The 23,689-nt window shown below is 39.3% G+C and overlaps 1 protein-coding gene and 1 non-coding gene across 3 annotated transcripts in view; both read right to left on the bottom strand.

Moving 5' to 3' along the window:
- SLC35D1 (solute carrier family 35 member D1) overlaps nt 1-23,689 on the bottom strand; it is a 53,551-nt gene that overhangs the window by 17,088 nt on the left and 12,774 nt on the right. For both annotated transcript variants that reach the window (XM_019919977.3, XM_019919976.3), the window contains 3 exons: nt 6,315-6,382; nt 5,104-5,182; nt 1,187-1,269 (listed from right to left, as the gene is read on the bottom strand). In XM_019919977.3, coding sequence (XP_019775536.1) covers nt 1,187-1,269; nt 5,104-5,182; nt 6,315-6,382 — 230 coding nt within the window. The remainder of the gene's footprint in view (nt 1-1,186; nt 1,270-5,103; nt 5,183-6,314; nt 6,383-23,689) is intronic.
- TRNAG-CCC (transfer RNA glycine (anticodon CCC)) lies at nt 2,868-2,940 on the bottom strand. Its single transcript has one exon. It is a non-coding gene; the product is annotated as a tRNA-Gly (tRNA).

The raw sequence follows: 23,689 nt of genomic DNA, 5'->3' as shown, positions 1-23,689 counted from the left end.
AAACAGCTCATGCAGCTCAATATCAAGAAAACAAACAAGCCAATCAAAATAATGGGTGGAAGCCCTAATAGACATTTCACCGAAGAAGACATACAGATGGCCAAGAGGCACATGAAAAGATGTTCAACATCACTAATTATTAGAGAAATGCAAATCAAAACTACAATGAGGTATCACCTCACACCAGTCAGAATGGCCATCATCAAAAAATCTACAAACAATAAATGCTGGAGAGGGTGTGGAGAAAAGGGAACCCTCCTGCATTGTTGGTGGGAATGTAAATTGACATAGTCACTATGGAGACCAGTATGGAGATTCCTTAAAAAGCTAAAAATAGAACTGCTATGTAACCCAGCAATCCCACTACTAGGCATATACCCTGAGAAAACCATAATTCAAAAGGACACATGTACCCCAATGTTCACTGCAGCACTATTTACAATAGCCAGTTCATGGAAACAACCTAAATGTCCAATGACAGATGAATGGATAAAACAACCTAAATGTCCAATGACAGATGAATGGATAAAGAAGATGTGGTACATATATATACAATGGAATATTACTCAGCCATAAAAAGGAACGAAACTGGGTCATTTGTAGAGATGTGGATGGTCCTAGAGTCTGTCATACAGAGTGAAGTAAGTCAGAAAGAGAAAAACAAATATTGTATATTAACGCATATATGCAGAATCTAGAAAAATGGTACAGATGAACCTATTTTCAGGGCAGGAATAGAGACGTAGAGAAGGGACATGTGGACACAATGGGGCGGGGGTGGGGGGAAAGGAAGGGTGGGACAAACTGGGAGATTAGGATTGACATATAAACACTACCGTAGGTAAAACAGATAGCTAGTGGGAACACGCTATAAAGCACAGGAAGCTCAGCTTGGTGCTCTGTGACGACCTAGATGGGGTGGGGTGGGAGGGAGGGGATATACGTATACATATAGCTGATTCATTTCACTGTACAGCAGAAACTAACACAACATTGTAAAGCAATTATACTCCAATAAAAAATTTTTTTAGTAAAAAAAAATATATATAGTACATTGCAGGCACTCCATAAATGTTTGTCTAATAATAAATGAACAAATTTTCTGTGAAACAGTCTAAGCTTACTGTGACTATTTGAAATCCAAATCCACTCATCAAAGTGGTTACAGTTAAATATTTTTACTTACCTGATATTTAAGCCAATGAAGTTTGTCCATGTGAAAATGTAATCTCCACCAAAGACCATTCCGATATAAGTTATTAATATATTCTAAAAAGAAAAATGGCAATATACTGTTTCATAGGTTTAACTGAACTTTTTCAATATTCATATAAACTCATCCATACAAAGACCCAAACATATATCCTTAAAATACGAAAACAAATAAACAGAAAATAACAAAAACCCAACAACCCTAAAATGAGTGTAGTATGAGCATGAACATTAACTAATTAAAAAACAATGACATCAGTCTCTTCCCAGTCTCTCTCTGAAAGCTAAATGCTTTCACCGATACTGAAGAATACTAAAAAGATTATCAAACTTTCCCTGCCCTGTGGCACGCGCTGACATTATCAATCTAGATAGAAAAGCACTGCTATTACTAGGGGCAGAAAACACCAAGGCACGTTTAGCAATCTCAGAGAAGAGTGCTTTTTTCCTCCCGTAGAGGTAGCAGTTGACTTGCCAGGGGAGAGTGAAGAAGGAAAATCTGCTTACATGCAAGCATCTTTCCCTCTTTCTTGAAAAGGAAAAAAGGGATGGTGGGGAATTTACCAACTCAAAGACTGTTTCTAGAGCAATCTTCCTTGGCACCTTAAAAAACCACAGGGGAAGTCATCTCAAAGTAGCGTACCTAAAATCACCTCTCCCAACTCCCTTAAACTCCCAGGTGTAAACATCTTCTGCTTATCTCACTCCCTTTTTGGCTTGTGAGATCTTAGTTCTTAGACCAGGGATAGAACTGGGCCCCGGGCAGTGAAAGCGTCTGGCTCCCTTTTAATTATCTTCAGGCCGTAAAGGTGATATAAAGTTTTCCAGGGCTTCCCTGGTGGCGCAGTGGTTGAGAGTCCGCCTGCTGATGCAGGGGACACGGGTTCGTGCCCCGGTCTGGGAAGATCCCACATACCGTGGAGCGGCTGGGCCCGTGAGCCATGGCTGCTGAGCCTGCGCGTCCGGAGCCTGTGCTCCGAACGGGAGAGGCCACAACAGTAAGAGGCCGCGTACCGCAAAAAAAAAAAAAAAAAAAAAAAAAGTTTTCCAAAGTTTCATCTCTTATTCAGTTCTTCCCTAACCTCTCTTCTTTCACATTAAGTCACTGCCTCCCTCTGTGCTATTACAACTGCCAGAAACGGTAAATGTCACAAATATTTTTAGTACCTGGGCTCTCTCCGATTAGACCTATGAAGCAGAAAGTATAGTGCCACAGTGTTTTTAAGAAGCCAAAAACAAACTTCAAAATTATTTTTTTAATAGAGTACGCTTTGAGAGAGCATTCAAAATTATGTCAGCCTCTTCTAGGTCTAAGGATGGAGACAGAAAGTTATTTTAGAGCAGATTTTCTTATTATTTGAGAGGAAAAAAATAAAATTAAATACCATGTAACAGGAAACAAGGTTGGTAGGCAACTTGGGAAAATGTGTAACAGGACCTCTTGGAATACAGAGATCCAGGGAAAAGAGAGATTAATTTGCATAAACTGCCCAAGAAACTTCAGAAAGGGAAAGGACAGAGAACTCAACGCTTGTTGCTCAAAATCAGTCAGAAGTTAGAAAAACTTTTTTTTTTTAATATTTATTTATTTATTTGGCTGCGCCAGGTCTTAGTTTTGGCATGCGGTATCTTTAGTTGTGGCATATGGGATCTAGCTCCCTGACCAGGGATCGAACCCGGGCCCCCTGCATTGGGAGTGCAGAGTCTTAGCCACTGGACCATCAGGGAAGCCCCAGAAGTTAGAAAAACTTAAAGTATATATTAGGGTATCCTAACCAAGGTTTTCTATCAGAAAAGACACTCATGTTCCCAAAGTAGAACTTACCAGGAAGCACAGAAGAGTCTGCGCTGGTAGCTCAAAACTAAGACCGCAATCTCAGCCTTTAGCATACCGGAGACTCAGCTGGAAACCCTGAAGATTTCCACGTCCTACTTTAGAGATTCTGATTCAATACATCTGAGGTGAGCCTAGGAATTTCCGTGTTTAACTAGCTCTCCTAAGTAATTTTCCCACCACACTCAGGAGAAACAAGGAATGCTGACCCAAGGGTTTATGGGGTTAGGATCCTCAAGCACAGAAGGAAGCTTGAAGCCTGCTGTAACAGTAACTGAGCTACAAGGGTTGTAACTGGGAGGCTAATGAAAGAAGCGCCACTGTGGCCTGAAACACTCCAAACCAGCAAGGACATCAGGGTACTCCCATCTGTCTGAAGGTGTAAGACATCCTTTAATAGCAGAACCACATGGCCGTGAGAAGCAACAGCAATTATAAACCACAGCTGACCCTTGAACAAAGCAGGGGTTAGGGGTGAGTGGAAAATCCGACTGTAACTTATGGATGGCCCTCCTTACCTGTGATTCAGCATCTGTGGATTCAACAACCACAGATGGTGTAGTACTGTAATATTTACTACTGAAAAAAATCCGAGTATTAAGTGGACCAGAGCAGTTTAAACCTGCATTGTTTAAGGGTCAACTATAATCAGATAATCCATTTTTTCCCCTCCCTCTAGAGTTTGGAAGTAAAACTGCTCCCTTTGGACTAAGTTCATACAGTTCTGTGGGAAGGAAGAAATATCAAAAGAAAAGTACTGGACTTTATGTTAATGAGAGCATGACTGTATTTGTACCCCATGCTAATAATGATAAAAGAACGTACACTAAGAAATTCTAAGCAAATAGGTTTAGTTATCTGCTAAATAACTTTCCCTCACCATCCTTCTTGGTTAAAAACATGGCACCAACTGTTCTGTCTCTCATGTTCTTACTGTTTTTATTCTGAAAAGGCAAGTCATCTATTTTGCTCTTGAAGCACTCACTTTACAAAAACCGAAACAGGGCTGAGAGCTAATTTGGGGGCTGAAACTGTCTCAGCCAGGCCAGGCCTTTGAATGCCTATCTCTAGCTTTCACGGGAAGTCACACAACTACTTGTTATAGTTTAATTTAGAATTCTATTCACACCAAACACTCCAAATCCATGATTTGAAGACACAGACCTTCTGAAGTTTTAACCCAAATCTAGTTTCTAAAATGAGGTCAGGCAGACACAACTCCACTGGGGGTGTAAAGGGAAACATAGCAGAACAGTACAAACTTTGCCTCTGCAACCCCTTCCCTCGCTATTGACAAATGGGGCACCAGAAAGTAAGTTCCAAGGGCAACTGCACTCTTTCCTCCAAATGATCCAGGACCTACCTCTATCTTGCTTTTCTTAGAAAGCAAGCCTACCTCATTAATTCTTTTGGAATTCAGGGATGCTGTGGCCTCTTCGATCTTAAAGCACCAGAATCACAAAGTCAGATGAAAGAGGCCTCAGGCTTCAAGTCACTAACTGCAGCTCAATATTCAAGTCAGCTTGGCTCTCCTGGCTGAAGACAAATGAGCCTCCCTCAAATAAAATGGATCAGGAGGAAATGACATCACTGGAAATGTCAGACACAGCTTTTAAAAGTGGGCCATTTAAGGTTTGGCTCACGCTTAGGAAAACTCCCTGGATTAGCTTTTGGCAGGCATCCTTTTCCTACAGAACAGCCAGAACTCAGCGAGGCAGAGAACAATTCTCATTGGGAGTTAAAGGGACAAACCTATCAGAACCAAGCTAGTCATCTGCTCTGTGAGAAACAGGGCTGACTCTCCTTCCTCTGCTCTGAGATGACACATTCTCCTTTTCCCATACTCCTCAGACCTAAGTTGCCTGGAAGTAGAGATGATGCTTTCCCTGAGTTCTTAAGGATTGTTCTAGAAACCACCCCACAAGTCGTCAAACTACCAAGGCAACACATGAGGAAATAAGAATGATGGGGCTTAAGGCCACAGCCAGACTTATTTTAGAGGAACACTTTTCAAATAAAGAAGGCACCCAAAAGAGAACAGTATTTTTTCAACTCACCTTAATACAGCCAACTATTGTAGTTGTAAGAGCAGAATTATACTGAGTGCAGAGTACTGTGGCATACATCAAGATAAATCTGGAAAAAAGAAGGAAAAGGTATCTTATAAGTAAGATTCAACTGCTGATTTTATAATAACCTGTAGCCAAGAGAAACAGTGTTGGCCATGCCAGTACATTCTACTAGTCACTGACTGAGTGTGAGCTTTCCCTACTTCATTGCTGCTTATACTGCAGCTTCAGATTTTTTTTAAATTTCATTAAAGAGAAACACACGTACATTTAACGATCAGGTGCTTTTCCCAGCTACCGCACCAAAACCTTGAAACCACCATTCACAATCATGAGTACTCTTTTTAGATCATAGTCTTAATTCACCTAACCCAGATAGAAAGCTCAGGACTCACAGGCCCTGGCTCAGGTGTGCATGTCACCGTGAGGCCAATATGATTCCAGACCAGGGTGAAGGCAAGAGAGATTCTTAAGGATGGAAGAAAAGCAAATGAGAACTACTTTAAGATGGGATATAGTTCACTTAACAACAAAGTGGCAGCAGTCAGCAGCCCCAGATTTTACAATGAGGCTTCGAAGCCTGACTCAGTACCAAGGTATCACGTCAACTTTATTTTGAAGCATCCAATCACTATGTACCTAGCCTGTGCCAGATCTGGTCACAAATATGGAGCGAAATGACTGGTTGAGGGAAAAAAGCATTAGGGATATTTGGAGGTGAAGAGAAGAGGCAGATAACAGCACATTTGCAGATACCCTCTTGCCTTCTACAACCTGGCAGGGAGAAGTCAGCCCTAAATTCAAAGGCTGCCACTGCTACCTACTAATTCTGCAAACTTAGACAATTTACTTGAATTCCGGGCCTGCTTTCTCATAGGTAAGGGACAACAATATCTGTCAAATGGTCAATGTAGAAATAAAATTAAATAATGCATGTTGAAATATAATGGTGCTTATCACATATTAGCTTATTGGGTAAATATTAGCTTTTTTCCTTCATCCTTCTAAGCATGACTTTGAGATCAGTTTGGTAGCCCTGAGGGCACATTCCCAAGGGTGGTGAAACCACTTGAATCTGGAGGTTTATCCTAAGCTGATATACTCAAGAGACAGAACAGGATACTAAGGAATGAGGCAAAAAGACGCTAGAACAAATCTGCCTCGAAAAACTATCTGTTAACAAGGCAGCAAAGGCTTACCCCATCACACAAGAGAGGGTGAACTGCAGAAGAAAGAGGGTGTCGGCCCAGCCTTCAAAATCCATTGCCTGTAATACACAAGAAAGCCCCGGACTTTAGAGCAGGCTCTCAACATCAGCCGTTCCACTCATTAACCCAACTCCTGTGCGCTTGCTCCCGCCACACTCTGACACACACATACATTTCCCTGCATCGCTCCAAGCATAGAGAGTGATGTTCAAGAATGTCATATACATGGAGCTGAATCAACAAGCAGTTTTGTAAGGTTTTCTCCTTTCCAAAATATGTAAGGTGAGGGAGATTTTGTACTTCTCCCTGTTGGTACAAGGAAACTGATATCTGCTTAAAGGCACAAGCCATGTCCTACTAATCTCAGCAGTTTTCCCAGATGGCTGGTATTAAATAAAGGCTTTCTCAAACCCTAAAATGTATTTCTTCCCTGTAACGTGCAAAAGCTCAAGTACAGCCTTAGTTACACAAATTCAGCTGAGGTCTGTCCAGGAAGAATTCCTATTTTAAAACAGTTGATTTTGTAAAAGCAAGATTTCTGTTGTTCTGTTTGTTTTGAAGCCAAAAGCAAAGGAATGAATAGAAATGACAGGTGCATTGATCATCTCATTTCTCATCCAATAGGGAGGGTTTGTCTCTCAAGTACATAATTTCTCTTGCAATATGAGTTTGTCAGGCAAATATGAGAAACGCTCCACTTTTTCTCTCTCTGCCAACCTGTCCAGCTTCAACTCTTACCACTTCAACATAAATCTCACAGCTCCAGGGCTCCAGCAATACCAGGCTCCTTGTGGTTTATAAAACATAACCTGCAGTTTGAAACTCACATGCCTTCGCCTGGAATACCCTTCCCCTCTACATTCATCTGACTCCTGCTCACCCATCAAACTAGAAGCCAAGCAGCTCCTTCGTGGGGCTTTCCCGGATCAAGAACACCTTCCTTTGTGCCTCATCAGTACTTCTCTTTAGTGCTCTTATCTCTCTGAACTGCAAATCTTTCTACACCACATCTACAGACTGTGAGCTCCCTGGTGGGAGGAACCACATCAAATTAACTGAATCACATTCCGAACACAGCATTTGACAGACAGTAGACATTCAATTTGTTTATGGTTCTTTGTTGAGGCGTAACATATAAAAAATAAAATTCACCAATTTTAAGTATGTAATTCAATGAGTCTTGAAAAATATATAGTAATGAAACCACCATTACAGTCATGATAAAGAAATTTCGGCCTAAAACCATGAAACCTAGAAGAGAACACAGGGAAAAGCTCCTTACCACTGGTCTTGACAATAATTTTTTGGCTATGACACCAAAAGCACAAACAACAAAAGCAAAGATAAGAGGGACTACATCAAACTAAAAGGTTTCTGCACAGCACAGCAAAAGAAACCATCAACAAAATGAGAAGGCAACCTACAGAATGGGAAAAAATATTTGTAAACCATATATCTGATAAGAGGTGAATAGCCAAAGTATATAAGGAACTCATATAACTCAACAGCAAAAAAAAAAAACAAAAAACCAAACAACCCAATTAAAAAATGGGCAAAAGAAGTGAGTAGACATTTCCCCCAAAAGGAGGCACAAATGGACAACAGGTACATGAAAAGGTGCTCAACATCACTAATCAAAAGAAAGACGCAAATCAAAACCACAGTAAGCACAGCACACCTGTTAGAATAGCTGTCATCAAAAAGACAAGAGATAACAAGTGCTGGAGAGGGTGTGGAGGAAAGAGAGCACTTGTGCACTGCGGGTGGGAATGTAAATTTGTACAGCCAAGATGGAAAACACACACACACAGACACACACACAATGGAGCATTATTTAGCCATGAGAAAGGAAATCCTGCTTTTTGCAACAACATAAATGGACCTTGAGGGCATTATGCAAAGTGAGATAAATCAGACAGAGAAAGACAGACGTGGTCTGATATCACTTACATGTAAAATCTAAAAAAGCCAAATTCACAGAAACAGAGGGTAAATGGTGGTTGCCTGGGCTGGGGCGTGGGGGAAATGGTGAGAGGTTGGTTTTACAACTTATAAGATGCGTAAATTCTAGGGATCTAACGTATAAGCATGGTATTATAGTTAACAACACTATATTATATACTTGAAAATTACTAAGAGAGTAGATCTTAAGTGTTCTCACCACACAAAAAAAAAGGCAGTTATGTGAGGTGATGGCAGGGTTAACTAATGCTACTGTGGTAATCATTTCCTAATACATAACTGTATCAAATCAACCACTGTACAACTTAAACTTACACAATATTAAATGTCCATTGTATCTCAGTAAAGCTGGAAAGAAAGAAATATTTACCACCCTAGAAAGTTCCCTCCTGCCCCTTTACAGTCAATCCCCTCTCCCATTTACAGCCCCTGGGAACCTCTGATCTACTTTCTTACTAGAGTTTTACCATTCAGTAATTTCATATAAACGAGAGATTGTACAGTATGTACTCTTTTATATCTGGCTTCTTTCACTTGACATAATGTGGATGGCTTGGTTCTTTCAGTAAATGCATCTTTAATTTTATAATGAACTGTCCAACTGTTTTCCAAAGTAGCTATAACATTTTGTATTCCCACCAGAACTGTTATGAGAGTTCCCGCTGCTCTACATTCATACATACATTTGGAATTGTTTCAGACCATCCAAGTGATTGAATAAATGGTAGCTCATTATAATTTTAATTTTTTTTAGGTCATGAATCAATTTATTGATCACAAATAACATTCAAAAATAAAATAGAACAAAACAGAAAACAGGGTGTATTCCGTGTAACAAGAAATATTTTTTTCATGAAATTTTGCCTCATTTATGTGTGCATGGGAGTGTATACTGAATCACAATATAATTATTATTTCTAACTGTATGTAGAGGTCAAACATTTTAAGAATACTGGTCTAGGGGATCAAATGTTATTTTTAGGGTTAAATGTTTAAAATATTTATACACTGACATGAAAATTGTAGTTTATACCTGGTCGAAGCATGGCAAGACTCACACAGATAAACCGGAGTAAAAAGTATTACAGACCTAATACTTTTTTTTTTTTTTTGGCTGCGTCGGGTCTTAGTTGCGACACATGGGATCTTTGTTGAGGCATGCGGGCTTCCCTCTAGTTGTGGCGCTCGGGCTCCAGAGCGCGTGGGCTCTGTAGTTTGCGGCACGCAGGCTTAGTTGCCCTGCGGCATGTGGGATCTTAGTTCCCTGACCAGCGATGGAACCCAAGTCCCCTGCGTTGGATGGCAGATTCTTTACCATGGGACCACCAGGGAAGTCCCCAGACCTAATACTCTTGAAGAAATAGAATACATTCTATTTCACACACAGACACCAACATCTTTTGTCTTGAAACTTGTAGCACTTTCCTCTCTTATAAGTTCCGTTTCTTCTTCTTTTTTAAAACCTTCATAAACTGATTACTGGCTTTGAAGTCAGACCTGCACCCAGATCCCAAATCCACCATTCCCTACGTGTATCACTGTAATTTTAATTTGCATTTCCCTAATCACTAAAGAGGTTAAGCATCTTTTAATGTGCTTTTTTGCCATCAGTACTGTTTCTTTAGTGAAGTGTCTGTGCAAACCTTTTCCAAATTTTATTCAAGTTATTTGTCTTCTTACTACTGAGTTTTAAATTAACAGTTTTAAAAAATATATTCTAGATACAAGTCTTTAATCATATATATTGGGTTGGCCAAAAAGGTTCCTTCGGTTTTTAAGTAAAAATAAAAGACACATTTTTTCATTTTCACCAAGAACTTTACTTAACAACGTATTCACCCTTTTGTTCCACTACCTTCTGCCATTTTTCAGGCAACTTCATAATTCCATCTTCCCAAACATTTCATCTTTTTGAGCTAAGAACTGTTCCAGGTGCCTTTTACAGTTTTCCAGGGAATTGAAATTTTTTCCGTTGAGAGAATTTTCTAAAGACTGAAATAAATGGAAATCCAAAGGTGCAATGTCTGGTGAATACAGCGGATGAACCAGAACTTCCCAGCCAAGCCTTAACAGTTTTTGCCTGGTCCTCAGAGAAACATGCGGCCTTGCGTGATCCTGATGGAAGATTATGCGTTTTCTGTTGACTAATTCCAGACGCTTTCATCGAGTGCTGCTTTCAGTTGGTCTAACTGAGAGCAGTACTTGTTGGAATTAACTGACTGGTTTTCTGGAAGGAGTTCATAATAGAGGACTCCCTTCCAATCCCACCATATGCACATCACCACCTTCTTTGGATGAAGACTGGCCTTTGGTGTGGTTGGTGGTGATTCACTTCACTCGCCCCACGATCCCTTCCATTCCACATTATTGAACAGTACACACTTTTCATTGCCCGTCACAATTTGTTTTAAAAACGAAACGTTTTTGTTACGTTTAAGTAGAGAATCGCATGTGGAAATACGGTCCAGAAGGTTTTTTACCACTCTAACTTATGTGGAACCCAAACATTAAAGTGATCAACATAACCAAGCTGATGCAAATGATTTTCAACACTTGACTTGGATGTTTTGAGTATGTTGGCTATCTCCCACGTGGTATAACGTTGACTGTTCTCATTTAATGCCTCGATTGATCACTATCAACTTCAACTGGTCAACCTGAACGTGGAGCATCTTCCAGCAAGAAAGCTCCAGCACGAAACTTCGCAAACCACGTTTGAAACATCCGATTAGTCACAGCACCTTCTCCAAACACTGTACAAATCTTTTTGTGCGTTGCAGTTGCGTTTTTACCATTCTTGAAATAATAAAGCATAATGTGCCAAAAATGTTGCTTTCTTCCCATCTTCAATATTAAAATGACTAGACAAAAATTCACCAATATCCATGTTTTTTTTTTAATGCAGGCTGATATGACAGCTGTCATACAATCTAACAAAACAATCTAACAAAATTGTTTTGAATGAAGTTAAAGACAACTAAGCACTACTAGAGCCATCTTACGGAAAAAGCAAATGAACTTTTTGGCTAACCCAATATATATGAATGCAATATATGCAATATATGATTATACAAATATTTTCAGTCTGTGGCTTGCATTTTCTTAATAGTGTCTTTTGATAAACAATTTTAGGGCTTCCCTGGTGGTGCAGTGGTTGAGAATCTGCCTGCCAGTGCAGGCGACACGGGTTCGAGCCCCGGTCTGGGAAGATCCCACATGCCGCGGAGCAACTGGGCCCGTGAGCCACAACTACTGAGCCTGCGCGTCTGGAGCCTGTGCTCCGCAACAAGAGAGGCCCGTGCACCGTGACGAAGAGTGGCCCCCACTCGCCGCAACTAGAGAAAGCCCTCACACAGAAACGAAGACCCAACACAGCCAAAAATAAATGTACTTTTTTTAAAAATAAAAAAAGAAAAAAAATTTTAATTTTGATGGAGTCTAAGATCAATTTTGTGTTTTACAATTCTTGCTTTTTATGACTTTTCTATGAAACCCAGTGTAACCCCAAATCACAAAGATATTTTTCTGTGTTTTCTTCTAGTTTTATAGTTTTAGCTCTACTTTTAGGTCTATGATCCTTTTTGTATTAGTTTGCTAGGGCTGCTGTAACAAAGTACCACAAACTGAGTGACTTAAAAAACAGAACTGCATTGTCTTACAGTTCTAAATGCTAGAAGTCCAAGATCAAGGTGTCAGCAGGGTTGGTTCCTTCTGAGGGCTGAGAGAGAATCTGTTCCACGCCTCTCCCCTAGCTTCTGGTGATTTGCTGGCAATCTTTGGTGTTCCTTAGCTTGCTGAGGCATCATTCTGGTGTCTGCCTTCAAGTTCTCATGGCATTCTCTCTATGTTACTGTCTGTGTCCAAATTTACCCTTTTTATAATAGATATTATAATATAATATCTATTAGATATTAGATTTAGGGTCCACCCTACTTCCATTATGATTTCATCTTAACGAATCACATCTGCAATGATCCTGTTTCAAAATAAGGCCACATTCTGATACTGGGGGTAGGACTTCAACATGACTTTGAGGGGAGGAACAACACAATGCAACTCAAAATACTTTTCAAATTAATTTTTGTGTATTTCCTGAGGTAAGGGTCAAGGTTCATTTTTCTGCAAATAGATGTCAAACTGTTCCAGCACCATTTGTTGAAGAGATTATCCTTTGCTCATTGATTTATTTAGTTACCTTCAACAAAAACAACTGACCAAATGGTCTATCTGTACTTCTCGATTCTCTGCTCTGTTCCATTGGTCTATGTCTACTCTTAATCCAATACCACACCGTCTTGATTACAGTAGTTTTATAAAAGTCTTGAAATCAAGTAGATAAATCCTCCAACATTTTTCTTTTCTTTATAAAATTTTTTTTTTTTTTTTTTTTTTGCGGTATGCAGGCCTCTCACTGTTGTGGCCTCTCCTGTTGCAGAGCACAGGCTCCGGACGCACAGGCTCAGCGGCCATGGCTCACGGGCCCAGCCGCTCGGCGGCATGTGGGATCCTTTCGGACCGGGGCACGAACCCGTGTCCCCTGCATCGGCAGGCGAACTCTCAACCACTGCGCCACCAGGGAAGCCCCAAAAGATTTTTGGTTTTTTTTAATTGAAGTATACTTACAATATTGTGTTAATTTCAGGTTACAGCAAAGTGATTCAGTTACATATATTTTTTTTTCAGATTATTTTCCATTATAGGCTATTACAAGATACTGCACAGAGTTCCCTGTACTATACAGTAAATCCTTGTTGCTTCTCTATTTTATATAATAGTAATTTGTATCTGTTAATCCCATACCCCTAATTTATCTCTCCCCCCGACTCCCTTTCCCCTTTGGTAACCATATGTTTGTTTTCTGTACCTGTTGAGTCTGTTTTGTATATAGATTCATTTGCATTATTTTTTAGATTCCACATATAAGTGATATCATATAATACGTGTCTTTCTCTGTCTGACTTACTTCAGTTAGTATGATATTCGCTAGGTCCTCCAACATTGTTCTTTTTCAAATTTGACTATGATTAAGTCCTTTGCAATTCTATATAAATTTCAAAATCAGCTTAGCAATTCTACAAAAAATCCTGCTATGGGATTGGAACGGTGTTGAATCTACAGATCAATTAGAAGAGAATTGACAGATTAATAATATCAAGTTTTCCAATTCATAAACATTCATAAATATAAAAATCATTTATTTCAGTCTTTTAAAATTTCTCTCAGTACTGTTTTATAAAGTTTTCAGTGTACAGACATTGACATATTTTGTTAAATTTTTCCCTATTTCATACTTTTGAAGCTTTTATAAATGGTATTATTTACTTAGTTGCCAAGTGTTCATTGCTGGTATATGGCAGTACAGTCCATTTTTATATGCTGACCGTATATCTCACAACTTTGCTAAACTAATTCGTTCTAATCACTCTTTTCTAGATTCTTTAGGATTTTCTGCATATATGATCATGGTTTTTATAGAGATATTGTTAATTCTTCCTTTATAATCTCTTATTCTTACCTTCCTGCACTGATGGGGTCCTCGAGTATAATGTTGAATAGAACATTATATGAGAGCAGACATCCCTGCCTTGTTCTCAATCCTAGTGAAAAGGTATTCAGTCGTTCACCATTAAGTAAAATTGCAATACATTATTTTGGTAGATGTCCTTTATTAGGTTGAGAAAGTTCCCTTCTATTCCTACTTTGCTGAGAATTCTAAACTCATAAATGGGTGTCAATTTCTGTCAAATACATTTTCTCAAACTATCGACATGTTCTTCTACTTTATTCTTGCCAATATGATGAATTGCACTGATTAACTGATTTTCCAATTTTAAACTAACCTTAATTCCTAAGATAAACACAACTTGGTCATGATTTAGTGTCCTTTTATATACTGCTGTATTTTTTTGGACTATAGTGTTCTTCTCTCCTTGTAATTTTTTGTCAGCTAGTGGTAGAGGGTATGCTGGCCTCATAAATCAATTGGGAAGTGTTCTTTTCTATACTCTGGAAAATTTTATGTAGAATTAGCATTGTTTCTTCCTTAAACATCTTGTAAAATTCTCCAGTGAAGTGATCAGGGCCTGGAGTTTCCTTTCTCGGAAGGTTTTAAACTAAAAATTCAATTTCTTTAATAAAGATAGGGCTAAAAACTAGGGCTTTTACTTATTTTAATTAAATAGAGCAATTTATTTAATCGAATAAGGCTATTCATGTTATCTATTTCTTCTTGAGTGAGCTTTGGCAGTTTTGTCTCTTTCATGAATTTGTCCATTTCATCTCAGTTTTTGAGTTTATGGTATATTGTTCATAAAATTCCCTTATTATCCTTTTAATATATGCAGGCTAGGTAATGATGCCCCTTTCTCATTCCTGATGTCGGTAATTTGTATATTCTGACTTTCCATCCTGATCAACTGGCCATGGTTTAGCAATTGTACTGATCTTTTCAAAGAACCAGCTTTTAGTTTCTGTTTCTGTTTCCTATTTCATCAATTTCTGCTTCCTTCTGTTTACTTTGGGTTTAATTTGCTCTTATTTTTTTCTAGTTTCTTAAGGGAGAGGCTTAGATCACTGAATTTAAATCTTTCTTCTTTTATAATACATACTAATTTCTAGTTTAATTCTGTGCTGATCAGCGAACATCCCCTGTATGGTTTTGATTCTTTTAAACTTTTACTACTTGTTTTATGGCCCAGAATACAGTTTATCTTGGTGAATTGTTCCATGTGCACTTGAAACAAATGTGTATCCTCTTGCTATTGAGCGGAGGGCTCTACAAACGTCAGTTAGGTCGGCTTGGTTGATGGTGTTGTTCAAGTCTTCTCTATCCTTAATGACTCTGAATTTGTTTTATCAATTACTGAAAGGAGAATGTTAAAATCTCCACTATAATCGTAGGTTGGTCTATTTATCCTTTCCGTTCTATCACTTTTTGCTTCATATATTTTGAAGCTCTCTCATCAAGTACATACACACTCAGTATTGTTATACCCACTAATATTAACCCTTTTAGCATTATGGAATATCCCTCTTTATGGTATAGTTTCCTTTATGCTTATTCTATTTAAGGTTTATTGAGTTCCTTGTGGGCATAGGTTTAGAGTTTTCATCAAATTTGGAAAAAAATCAGCCATTATTTCTTCAAATATTTTTTTTCTCCCCCACCCTGCCCCTTTTTCAGGACGATACGTAGACAAATGTTAGACCCTTAATATTATCCTACATGTCACTAATAATCTGTTCGTTTGTTTTCTAGTCTTTTTTTCTGAAGTTCATCTTGAATAGTTTCTATTACTATTTGTTTAATTCACTGAACTTTTCTTGTATAGTACCTAATCTGTTTGATACCTTCTGCTTTATTTTTCAATTCTGATTATATTTTTCATCCCTAAAAGTTTCACTTGGGTCGTTTTTTATATCTTTCTTTTCTCTCCTCATCCTTTCTCAACAGTCCTTCACTGCTTTCAATGTACAATTCAACATCTGCTAAGTTCCGATCATGTGCCAGGCCCCATGGTAGGCCTCAGAGCACTAAGCTGAAGATGGTTCAGTCAGGTTTGCTGATAGTGAAGGGACAAACGGCAGCAATAAAAACGTACCACCTTATATTTATGGAGCACATTATGGTTTACAAAGTGCTTCCGTACATGGCCTGTCATTTGATTCCTACAATAGAAAGGCCAAGGCTTATTATCCCCAGAAGACAATGAGTGACTTACTTCAGGTAACACAGCTAATCCATGGTAGACTTAACATATTTCAAAGCCCAATGTTCTCTACACGGAGCATTAAATTTTATTCAGAAAAATGCCTCAAATATTTAGTGCACAGTCCCCTTTGGGAACATAATAACTATATAGAATATTAAAATAAATCTCAAGGACATAATTCCATTTATATATAATTCAAAAATAGAAAAATAATTCTCACGGGATTTTTTTCTTTCCCTAAATACTCAGCCTGTCTCTGGAGAAAGCCAGTCTACGGGGACAGGCAGCCTGTTGCATTCCCCTGCTTTGCCATAGGAATGGATCTTTGGCAAGCAGCAGACATTTGAACGTATAGCTGCAGGATAAATATGACCCAAACAGTCCTACAGTACAAAGGAGTCCACTCTCCTTTTATTATGCCATAAAGATGGCATAATAAAAACAATAAAAGCTACTGCTTATTAAGCTATTATGCTCTAGGCTCAGAAATATTAAGTAACTTTACCAAAATTATTCAGCTAGTAAATACCTGTTCAGCTCCATAACCTTCATCCTGCTATCTGGACTACTGGGGAAAACCAAAGACAAGGCAATATATTCTGAATTTTCTCCTAGATGGTTCCACATGGTTACGGAGTCAAAAAGCGAAAGTTCTAACTCTATCTCTGCCATTAATTTTCTGTGAGGCCATCATAAACTCAGTTAACCTTTCTAAACCTCTACCTATATTACAAATATAGAAAACTACTCCATCTGTTTCTTGTGAGAATCAATCGAGAGAATAAAATACAGACTCTTTAAATGTATACATAATTTACATTCAGAGAGATTATTCACTTAAACTTCTATCACTGTTATCTCTCAGTGATAGATTTACAAGCGAATTTTTTTCTTCTCCCTAAGTTAGAAATAAAGAAGGCACGGTGAGAATGTACTTTGTTATTCAATTTTTAAACAAAACAAAACTTCTGCCTCTAGAGAAAACTGATAAAGAGCCATTGTGAAGAAAATGACCTGCTTGGTCATTCTGTGTGGCACAGAACTAGATGGGCTCTCTGACACAAGGCCGGCAATTTTCAGTGCTGGCTGAGTGCTGGCTGTGATTACAGACTGAACATACAAACGTGCTTTCTAAGGCTTTCCTTCTGTTTTGAATGAAGTCTCTGGTTCTACAGGTGCTGATAGTGTAACGTAATACACACCACAGGCATGAAAAGAATGTGGCGTAAGTAATGGGCAAACAGGTCATATGGACCTACCACTTCCTAAAACCAGGCATTTGGTTTAAATAAGACTTTCAGTTAAATAAAAATATTTAGAAAAAAACTTTAATGAAAGAAATGTGTTCTTCAGTTGCTTAGGTTAAGGAAATTAAGAAAGGGAGACTGAGTAAGATTAGGCAGTAATCAGTAACATAATGAATAAAATCTAGTGAAGGTATACCTGAAACTAATGTAATATTGTAAGTCAATTACACTTCAGTTTAAAAAGAAAAAGAAAAAAAAATCTAGTGTAGGGATACAATCAGATTTTGTCTAATCAACCAGCTCTAAGCGATGGATCTGCCTATCTGGACCAGTATCTTGGTGAAAAGTCTGAGGCTATGTGCAGGCTTAGCAAGAAAGTGCTGGGACAACTTGGCAATGTCTACAATGCCACATTAGCACCAAATCACCACCCTAATCTAGTGAAAAGCAGGGAATAATTTCAACATATACCTGAGTCTTAGATGCAACCATTCTCACTCCCAGGAAAATCTGTTGCCAATTTACTTGAGATTTGAAATAAAATCCAAAGCATCATTGAGACATTTTCTTATGTTTGGATACCTCCCTGCTTACTATAAAGACTAAAAATAAATAAACCATTTAGTCTTTGGACTTCATGGTTAAAAGAAAAAAAAAGGTTAATGAATTCTATTTTGAAAATTCATTCCCCAAAAAACTCTTGAGAAAGGAATTGAATCCTTAGCCTAGAAAGTAAACTGCCAGGACACCTGCTAAGGCAGAAGATAATGTCAGTGGTGTAAATGATCTGCATGGTTCCCCCCCACCTTGGAAAAGTTAGACAAGTTCATGCAACCAGTGGTCCTAGTTAGCAACCCATCTTCTGCACTACTGTAACCATCTGCCTGCCTCCTGCTCCTAGTTGAGAAAAGGAACAAGAACCCACAGATTTTCAATACCCCTTCTTGCTAGGTTCTACTGCCTATGTTAAAACCTACATACAATGTCAAAACTACATACTCCAGTACTAGTGTCAATGGGGTCACTTACTCTTATTTGAAAAAAGCATATCCTCAAAGGTAAGAATGGCTAAAAACATTACTTTGTCAGTCAAACAATATAAAGGCAAAGAGAAAGATCTAGTCATTCACAAATAAAAAAATAACTGATCCAACCCACCTGTATTACATTTGAGAATACCAAGGCCCAGAAAGCCGGAAGGTCCTGTCTCTATGTGGAAAGAACACTTCAGGGTTGAGAATCAGTCTGTAATGATCCACAAAGGGACCCAGAAAAGATTAATAACTCTAGACAGGCTAAAAATTCATTATTTAGTAGTAATGCTTAGTAAGACACCTCCTGGTAGATGATCTGTGCAGTAATTTTTCCTGTAAAACTCATCTGAGCCATGTAATTTAACCAGTGATATAATGAAGACATTATACAGTGTACCAGTGCCTACAGTGCTGGCCTTGTGAGACCTACAGCAAGGGGTCTGTTCTCCCATCCCTACGTGAGAACACCTAGCAGGGTGTGCTGTCAGAAAGTCAGACTCCAATTCCTGAGACTCTGAATCACTGGCTTTGTGCTACAGACATTCCCTTTTGGAGGCAGCGACTAACAAGTTTAAACACAGTCTGTCCTTTGGAAAGTCATTAGTCAATTGATGCTTGTTCTGCCTTTATCTATGTTAAATAGATATCTTTGGTTAACAGTAAGCTGGCTTTTGCGTGATACATAGTTTTGTTTTGTTTTTTTTTTTTTTTGGCTGTGTTGGGCCTTCGTTGCTGCGCGTGGGCTTTCTCTAGCTGTGGCTACTCTTCGTTGAGGTGTGCAGGCTTCTCATTGCGGTGGCTTCTCTTGATGCAGAGTATGGGCTCTAGGCATGTGGGCTTCAGTAGTTGCAGCATGCAGGCTCAGTAGTTGTGGCACCGGGACCCTAGAGTGCGTGGGCTCAGTAGTTGCAGCTTGTGGGCTCTAGGGTATGCAGGCTTCAGTAGTTGTGGCTTGTGGGCTCAGTAGTTGTGGCACATGGGCTTAGTTGCTCCACAGCATGTGGGATCTTCCTGGACCAGGGATCAAACCCATGTTCCCTGCATTAGCAGGCAGATTCTTAACCACTGCACCACCAGGGAAGTCCCATGGTTTTTTTTAAAAGAAGAATGTTTTAAAGTTAGAAGACATGTGTCTAAAAAAACTAAATGCTGGATATACTGGTTCCTTTGTTTCTGGTAAACCTGGGATGTTGAGAACTTAAACTTTTTGAAAAATTACACGCACATATTTGGTTTCTCAGAATGCTTTGCCAAGGACCTTAGTGCTCATTAGGATGAGTTGTTCAATTGCATCTTTTGCATCCCACTTCTATTCTACACTTACCCTGTTCTCTCTCTCACACACACACACAAATTGGTGGTTACTTTATTAGTTTCATGCATATTCTTCCACAGTTTCTTTACTTAAATAAGTAAATTAAATGAATGTGTATATATATTCTTATTTTTCCCTTTTTATTTTACTCAAAAGTTAGTAAACCATATGCACTGTTTTACACTGTGCTTCTTCATTCAACAATTTATCTTGGAGATCTTTTCATTCAGTACACAGAGAGCTTAAAATCAAAAAAGCTCTGGGTCAGGAAAGTCAAGAGCGCAACAGATGAGAGCAGTTTATCAGCACAGGTTATCAGGAGGCAGCTGGGCTCGTGCCAGCTGTCAGAACAGCAGCCCAGTCTCCACACTGGCGTGCGTCCTACTCCTCAGAAACACTGTCTCAGCGCCGAAGCACGCCCTACCTAGAGAACCAGCCGACTCAGTGGACCCAGCCTACTCGGTTACCACATGACGAAGTGGGCCTGGAGAGCAGAAGGGACTCATCCAAAGTCGGACAGTGGTCACAGACAGAACTGGAGTTTGCTGGTCTTTTGCATTCTGGCCCCAAGTCCTCTCCACTGTACCACTTATGTCACAAACTCTTAGGGATATGTCACTGTCTGCAGAGTAACTTGCAAATTCCAGTGTCTGGCACTAGTCCCAACTTGGAAGGAAGCAGGCTGTGGGATGGCAGGAAGAAGGAGACACTAGTCACAGAGTCAGAAAATCTGGGCTCTCGCCCTGAGCCCTCTTTGGGCCCAGTTCCCTCATCTGTGAAACAAGGGTCTGGAACCACATGCTCTCCAAGGAATCCTCTAAGGGCTCCAAAGTCGTTGACTTCTACCTTCTAACCACGTGGAAGAGTCTGGTCCTTGCGGCTGGGCCTGTGCCCACGCTATTAATTCCACCTGGAACGTACCTTTTGTTTTTCTGCCTCCACACCTTCCAAGGCCCACTCTGATGTCTCCTGATATTTGCCACTCCAGAAAATGCTCCTCGTGAACAAGCTCCTACCTCAGTCTTTAGAGCCTGCTCTTCCCTCGGCCTAGACTACTCCTTCCAAGGAGCCACACAAACTGGTCTCTCAGTCCACTCAGTTCAGTGTCTGCTCAAACGAAGCTTATAGAGATGCTCTCCCTAATCATCTTATCCAAAATAGCACTTCCCCAATCACTCTTCTCCTCGTTTTATCTCTTCATAGCTCTTATTACAAAATTTATGCTTAGTATATCTTACCCCATTGGAATGCAAGCTCCTTTGAGGCAAAGACATGTCTTTTTTTTTTTTTTAACTTAGAACAGCACCTGACACGTAATAAGCACTCAATTAATATTCACTGAGTGAAATAAATAATTATTTGTAAACAATTAAGTAACAAGAAAGACAAGCTTCAGGGACTCCACTTCTAATACTAATCTGAGATATTTCTCCCATTCAGTAGCTTGTTCTGTATGCACGCAAGTCCTGAACGGGGGAAAAAACAAGTCAGGGATGCAGCAAGTGGCTCTGGGAGATAGATGTGGTCAGGCAAACAGCAAGAGATCTCCCTGGAGTCAGAGAGAGACTGGTTTTAGGGAAATTCCCTGGCAGTCCAATGGTTAGGACTCTGTGCTTTCACTGTCAAGGGCACGGGTTCGATCCCTGGTCAGGGAAGTAAGATCCCACAAGCCACAGGATGCGGCCAAAAAAAAAAGAAAGACTGGTTCTAGTGCTGAACTCAGCTACCATGTCCTTAACCTCTATATATCAGATAACAACCTACCACACAGGTACACAATGAGGATTAGGGAAAATGATTAATGTGGAAGCATCTTATCAGGCATCGTGCAAGGCATCATACCCTATAGGTGAAGTATTACTTGAAGGTCAGAAGTAGACTGAAATTGTTAACATGGGAACAGCTTTATTTAAGGATAAACTGTTGGGACTGCCCTGGTGGCACACAGCGGTTAAGACTCTGCGCTACCGACACAGGGGACCCGGGTTCAATCCCTGGTCTGGGAACTATATCTCACATGCATGCTGCAACTAAGAGTTTGCATGCCACAACTAAGGAGCCCGCCTGCTGCAACTAAGACCCAACACAACCAAGTAAATAAATAAATAAAAATTAAAAAAAAAAAAAGATAAACTGTCACGCCAAAAAAGTGTCCACTCTTTAAAAAAATACATGTACATACATGAATGTTTGTCCACTTATATGTACACATATTTTGAAGGGAAAACCCAAGCCTAAAAGACACACTGAATATGAACCTGACTTACTAGAAAACACTTACCTGAAATCCTGCCACATATTCCACGCTGTAATGTGAACCCTTTTTGCCAGAACTTCAGACACCAACCCACTGACTACTATGAAACTGAACCTTCCAGTGGAAGAAATCAACTGCAACCTCTTGTAGGATACTATGAGCCTCTAGGATGCGCTAGGGCATCTATGGCTTCCACCCACTGCTTCTGTGCTGATTAATAAAAGCAAACCATTCAACCACTTCTGTAAGTTATATCTCTAACAACAACCCCCAGAACAGGTTAGCATTACTTGTTGCAGTTGGTGGGTAAGAAAACCAAGCCCTATCTCCTCTAAAAATCCAAGCTTGATATTTAACCCACACCAGTTTCTTCCTAACCTGAATACTTATAGTACTGACTGACTGACGGGCATGCGCTTTGGTGCTGGATCTTACACCATCTCTGTAGCATGTCAAATGTCTTTCTTGTGTGGCAAGGACTATGTTGTATTTCTCATATATTCCCCAAAGAACTTAGCACAGGGCTTTCTTACCACAAGGAAGATGCTCAGTAATACTGAACTGACTGAATCTGAAATGAACTTAAAATAAAATTGTAGTAAGCACACAAGGAATTTAGGAAGAAAGGAATTTAGGAACAGAATCAAACTCAGAATTCTTGGAGTTCCTAAGTTCCAAATTTAATTCATAACCTACCAAACAATACTGATTATTCATATCATTTGTATTTTCATTCTGTAGGCAAAGCTCCATGAGATAGGCATTCCCTCTCCAACAAGGAGATGGAATTGACCCACCTCCATTTTCCAACCCACAATGACCCCAACACCTTTCCCACAGAACTGGTAACAATTACGACTCTGATGATGACAGGTCTGCTCCCCAAGACAACTAAATGGTTCTCAAAGGCAAGAATACCACCTAATTCATCCTTCTTTCTTATCACCTGAGCTTAGCACTGTGAGACACACAATAGCACTTAATAACTATTCGAGAATGTTAGAGGGAGAGTATGTCAAGGAGAGAATGTTAAGAAAAAGAGCATGAGATTGTAAGCCTGCCAGCCAGTAGGTCCATCTGTACCCCAATAAATATTTTATAAGAATCATATTAATTAATAATAAGAATAAGGATGAACAAACATTTATGTAAAACCCAAAACACTGATGGGGTTGATCACAAAGCAATGAGTTTAGCCTCCATAATTAGTTTATCATCCCAACTTGAAAGCATTTAGATAAATTCAGTCATTCTTAAAAAACACTGTTCTTTCAAAATAAACCTTTCTTGACCTTTGCTTGGCATTTTCATTGGAAGAAACAAAAAGATTACTCAAATTCCACTCCTCTGCTTAAAAAAAGAAGAATAAAAGAGTAAAATCTAAATCTCATCCCAATATAGGTGGCAAAGTCATTTTTTCCACTATGGGTAAACACCTGTAATTATATCGAAGCATTTAAAATTGAAAGTGTGTTAGTGAACTTCAAAATACGCATGAATTTTGCTACAACCTGGCAGATAACTTCTAGTTAAACGATCATCACTCTGGAATGAAGAAATATCTCCTTCAGTCAATGTTTTCAAGTAGCTACAAGCTACTAGTCAAAGTTTCAAATTAATGAAAATTCCATTTTTGCCGAGACTGTAGAACACCTAATCACATTAATTCTTCCAACTTTCTCATGTACAGATTGGCCTCAAGATTTGGAATCATCTGTGCTGCCATGGGGTACCTGGTTATTTTACATTACATTCTTACCCCAAAACTAAAGAGTGAAGGGTGCTTCTGCCAGAGTCAGCTAGAGGAGGCAGAACACTGAAAAGACCATGGCCTCTGCA

The sequence above is a fragment of the Tursiops truncatus genome, chromosome 1, assembly GCF_011762595.2.
Source record: "Tursiops truncatus isolate mTurTru1 chromosome 1, mTurTru1.mat.Y, whole genome shotgun sequence".
NCBI classification, from domain to species: Eukaryota; Metazoa; Chordata; class Mammalia; order Artiodactyla; family Delphinidae; genus Tursiops; species Tursiops truncatus.
Note: the sequence above shows the minus strand (reverse complement) of the source record. Positions and strands in the feature narration are given on the sequence as shown.